General features: G+C 48.5%; 1 protein-coding gene across 1 annotated transcript in view; it reads left to right on the top strand.

The window, feature by feature from the left end:
- The window catches only part of Kcnmb3 (potassium calcium-activated channel subfamily M regulatory beta subunit 3), a 19,488-nt gene that overhangs the window by 7,858 nt on the left and 7,118 nt on the right, over window positions 1-4,512 (top strand). The window contains exon 2 of the mRNA XM_021159165.1: window positions 1,555-1,728. Coding sequence (XP_021014824.1) covers window positions 1,555-1,728 — 174 coding nt within the window. The remainder of the gene's footprint in view (window positions 1-1,554; window positions 1,729-4,512) is intronic.

Raw genomic sequence — 4,512 nt, 5'->3', positions numbered from 1 at the left:
CACTTTGTAGACCAGGCTGGCCTCAAACTCAGAAATCCGCCTGCCTCTGCCTCCCAAGTGCTGGGATTAAAGGCGTGCGCCACCACCGCCCGGCTCAATGAGATCTCTTAACAGCTGACCAGTCCCCCATCCCTCCTTTTTTTTTGTTACAGCGTCTCATGTAGCCCAGGTTGGCCTCAAAACTCACTCTGAAGCCCAGGCTGGCCTTGAACTTCTAATCCCCCTGCCTCTATTTCTTGAGTGCTGGGATCACAGACACACACCATCATGTGTTCTGAAAGGAGAATAAGCTAGCTACTCTTTCCGTTTTAAACAAGTGAGTTTAATACGCATGAAGTAGGCAAAGGTAAAAGAACGACACTAAGCAACAGGTAGACTGAAAACACCATCCTCTTGTGGTATCCAGGAGAGGGGACAGAGGAAGCCTGCTCATGCTGGACGTTGAGCCTGAGAGGTTCCAGGTAGAGCAGTATTCTCCCCATGGACGAGCCTTCCAGCGTCTGGTTCCCATCAAGCATTTTAATGTCATGGACAAACGACAGTAACCTTGGGAAGATTTTACCTTTCAACTGCTCAGGGATACAATGGGCTTTTTGTTTGTTTTTATCTTCCTGTGTATGTGTGGTATAAGTGTGTGTGTGTTTGCACATATATGGGTGCATATGTATGTAGAGGCACTAGAGGGATGTTCTGAATCATTCTGCGTGTGTTCTTCCATAGTATTCATTGAGGCAGGGTCACTCAACCAAACCCCGAGCTTACTAATACGGCTACTCCTATGGACAGCGCATAGTCCACCACCACCACCACCACCACCACCACCACCACCACCACCACCACCACACCTGTCCCAGCCTGAAATTATAGGCAACTGCCATGATGGGAACTTGAGTTCTTTAACTCTTTATTTACTACATTTCCCCAGACCCAAGCTGTGCTCTGTTTTTTATAGACATTTTTTTTTGGAGGGAGGCAGTTAGAGACAGGGTTTCTCTGTATAGCCCTGACTGTCCTGGAACTCACTTTGTAGACCAGGCTGGCTTCGAACTCAGAAATTCGCCTACCTCTGCCTCCCGAGTGCTGGGATCAAAGGTGTGCGCCACCACTGCTCGGCTGGTTTTTATAGTCTTAGCTGTCTACCACTCGCCTTTCTCTCTGGCACAGACTTAGGGACCAGCCTGACCCAGAATACGGAGTCTTGGAGTGTATTTGATAAAAAACCAAACCAAACCAAAACAACAACAAAAACCTGGAGTCTGGGAGAAGGGAATGGTCCTTGCTCTCAGAGTCCATTTTCATATCTTAAAAAAACACACGATGATTAGACAATATAATATAAATTATGCTACACAGCTTTTTATATCTTAAAAAATATTCGACAACGTATCATTTTAGTTTATTTTAGTAGCGTCCATTCTTGGCTCTGAGCGTGGTATTTGGGGCACTTCTGGGAACCTGTGTATGTCTCTCAGTGAACCAGACTCAGGTTTGCCACGAGCTAAATACTAGAGCTCTCTTGAGCTCACACAACATCCTTTCTGGCTTCCCCCAAAGGACAGCACTTCCGGCCTCGGGCAAAAGCAATGGAGATCCCCTGAAGGTGCACCCAAAGCTTCCATCAAGCGCTGGTGAGGACCGGGCCATGCTGCTGGGCGTGGCCATGATGGCCTCCTCCGTGCTGATGTTCTTCCTGTTGGGGACCACTGTGTTGAAGCCCTTCATGCTCAGGTGAGACACGGGCTAAGACCCAGAGCTCCCAGACGAGCTCAGCCCTGCACTGAAGTCCATTCCCCTGAGCACACCCTGGAGAGCTTGCCTGTTGGTGCTGGAGACAGTGACAGAGGAGGTGTGAAATAGTCCCTCTGCTCCCAGATGGTCACACTCCACACGTGCTTCTGCACACGGCTGCCGTGCCAGTTGAGATGGGCATGGTTGGTAGCAGAAAAGCACTGCTGCTAGGAAATGCCAGCTGGCTTTTGTAGTACAACCAATTTATGCTTATCCCTGACCAGTTTACAAATAAAAGAGACTCCGACTATGGTTATTTTGTTTGGCTTTGACAAAATTTGTCATTTGGTGGATGGGTGGGTCACTCTTTTTTTGGTTTTTCAAGACAGGGTTTCTCTGTGTAGCCCTGGCTGTCCTGGAACTCACTTTGTAGACCAGGCTGGCCTTGAACTCAGAAATCTGCCTGCCTTTGCCTCCCGAGTGCTGGGATTAAAGGCGTGCACCACCATGCCCCACTCATTTTGAGATTCTTAAAAATGATGTTAGACTTTTGTTTTGAATCCTGTGTGTATGTGTGTGTGTGTGTGGGGGGGGGGTGCGCACATGCTTACTATTGGAGGCCAGAGGTTTCAGCTCCCCAGTAGCTGGAGTTACAGGAGGTTTGGGGCTGACTAATGAGTACTGGGATTCAAACATGGATCTTCTGCACAAAGCAGTGTGTGATCTGAACTGCTGAGCCATCTCTCCAGCACCCAGACTGCCTGCTTAAACATGTGATGTGTCAGGGATATGGGTGCAGGATCTCTGTTGTAAGCTGATCAATCTCTGACCCTCTATTTTTTTTTTTCTTTTTAACTTTCTACATATTTCTGGAAATTGCTTAATGTGAGTGGTGAGTGCTCATTTCTGCCTCAGCATTCTTTGCAATCTCAGGGAGCAGTTAAGGTTTCAAGGGGACACAGCCTTTCTTTCCACCCTTCATCTCATCTTTCAGTCAAGGGGACAGAGAATTGCTGGAGATCAAGCCAGCAAAACCCCAGCATGAACAGGGAGACAGTGAGGAGTTTCACTTTATTTTTTTCAAACTTTTATTTTTAAAACTTTTGATTCTGAGTTTCACATCATGCACCTCAGTTGCATTCATCTCCAAATCCCCTTATATCCATCCTTCATCTTTGCAACCTACACTCAAGATAACACGCACGTGCGTGCGCGCGCACACACACACGCACACACACACACACCAAACAAAAATCAAAGCATAGACGTCTCATCATGGAAGCTGTAGTGTGTCAGTGTGTTCCACTGTATGTCCCCCTCTCCGCACATCTTCACTTGCAAATGTTCATGTCGATGAGTCACGGTCTGGTTTGAGATCTCTGGCTTCTGTGACACCATCAATACTGGATCCTCATCAGGACTCCTGGTTTTTCTGTTGTCACCCTGTGTCATGGAGAGCCTGCTGCTTTGGATCAGCAGGACCTGTCATTTCACGCATCTCAAAAGTTTACAGATGATACATATTTTGGGGTGGGCCAATTCAGAGTCTTAGATCTGGGCCTGGGTGGTAGCTGAGCTGATTGGCCCACCGGCTCTCCCTTATCCACTCCTTCAGGGTAAGCTCTCCAGTACTGCTCTGGCTAGGCCACCAAATGGCAACATTGGCAGGTGGCAGGGTCAGCTCTTCTGCTCATCGCCTACAGGTTTGGCTCATCCACACCCACACCTCCAGAGCCATTTCCACTGTGCTGCTCAGTCAAGGTTTGGGGGCCCACTCTCCCAAGTGCTGCAGCCTGTGAGAGTCAACACTCTGGCTCTCACATCCTCTGGCTGGCTCACCCATGCCTTTGCCATCAGGGCAAGTGCCACTGTATTGCTCAGTGCCCTGCCTCACAAGTGCTGTAGCCGGTGAGGGCAGGGACAGGACTAGCTATCCCCAGCTCTCATGAACTCAGGGTCGCTCTGCTGGCTACCTCAGGTAGCAAGGGCGGCAGGAGGAGGGCATCAACCCTGCAACAAAACCACTTCGCTCCACTCCAGTAGAGGGGTAGTTCTGTACTCTCGCCCTCAGGGTCGGCTCACCAGGGCCAGCTTTGCTGTGCTGCCCAGTAGCTCTTTGGCTCATAACCCTGTAGACAGCTTTCCTGACTGCTGGAAGTGGCAAGAAGCAAGTGGCAGTGGTGGTGGGGATCACCTCTGCATCTCTGCTATCCCATGGCAGATGAGTGGCAGGGTTGGCTCTCCCATAGTTACTCCCTAGGCGCTGGCTCACCCGCATCCTCAGCTGCCAGGACCAGCTCCACTGTGCCACCTGGGTAAGGCACTGGATATGTTCTCCCTAGTGTTCCCACTGGTAAAAGATGGGGCCAGCTCTCCAGAGCACAGCATCCAGTGAGGGACAGGGGCAGTTATGTACAGCTCCAGGACATCCACGTGGACCCTGGCAGTGTCCCTGGCCAGAGGTAGCCCCATGTGCCATGTGCGCTCTCTCTCTTCTTTTCACTGTTTTTGTTTTTTACACATATAAGAAATAAATGTAATAAACCAAATACATGGACAAGAAAAATACAAGAATCATATGATCATCTCAATGAAAGAAAAAAAAAAAGAAAGAAAGAAAAAAGAAAAAAAAGAAAAAGTCTTTGATAAGATTCAATGTGCCTTCTTAATAAAAGCCCCAGAGACTAATATCCAATATATACAAAGAGCTCAAGAAGCTGGACTCCAGAAATTCAAATAACCCCATTAAAAAATGAGGTACAGAGCTAAACAAAGAATTCTCAA

This window comes from Mus caroli, chromosome 3 (genome assembly GCF_900094665.2).
Source record: "Mus caroli chromosome 3, CAROLI_EIJ_v1.1, whole genome shotgun sequence".
Classification (NCBI taxonomy): Eukaryota; Metazoa; Chordata; class Mammalia; order Rodentia; family Muridae; genus Mus; species Mus caroli.
This window is presented reverse-complemented; position numbering and strand designations above follow the sequence as displayed.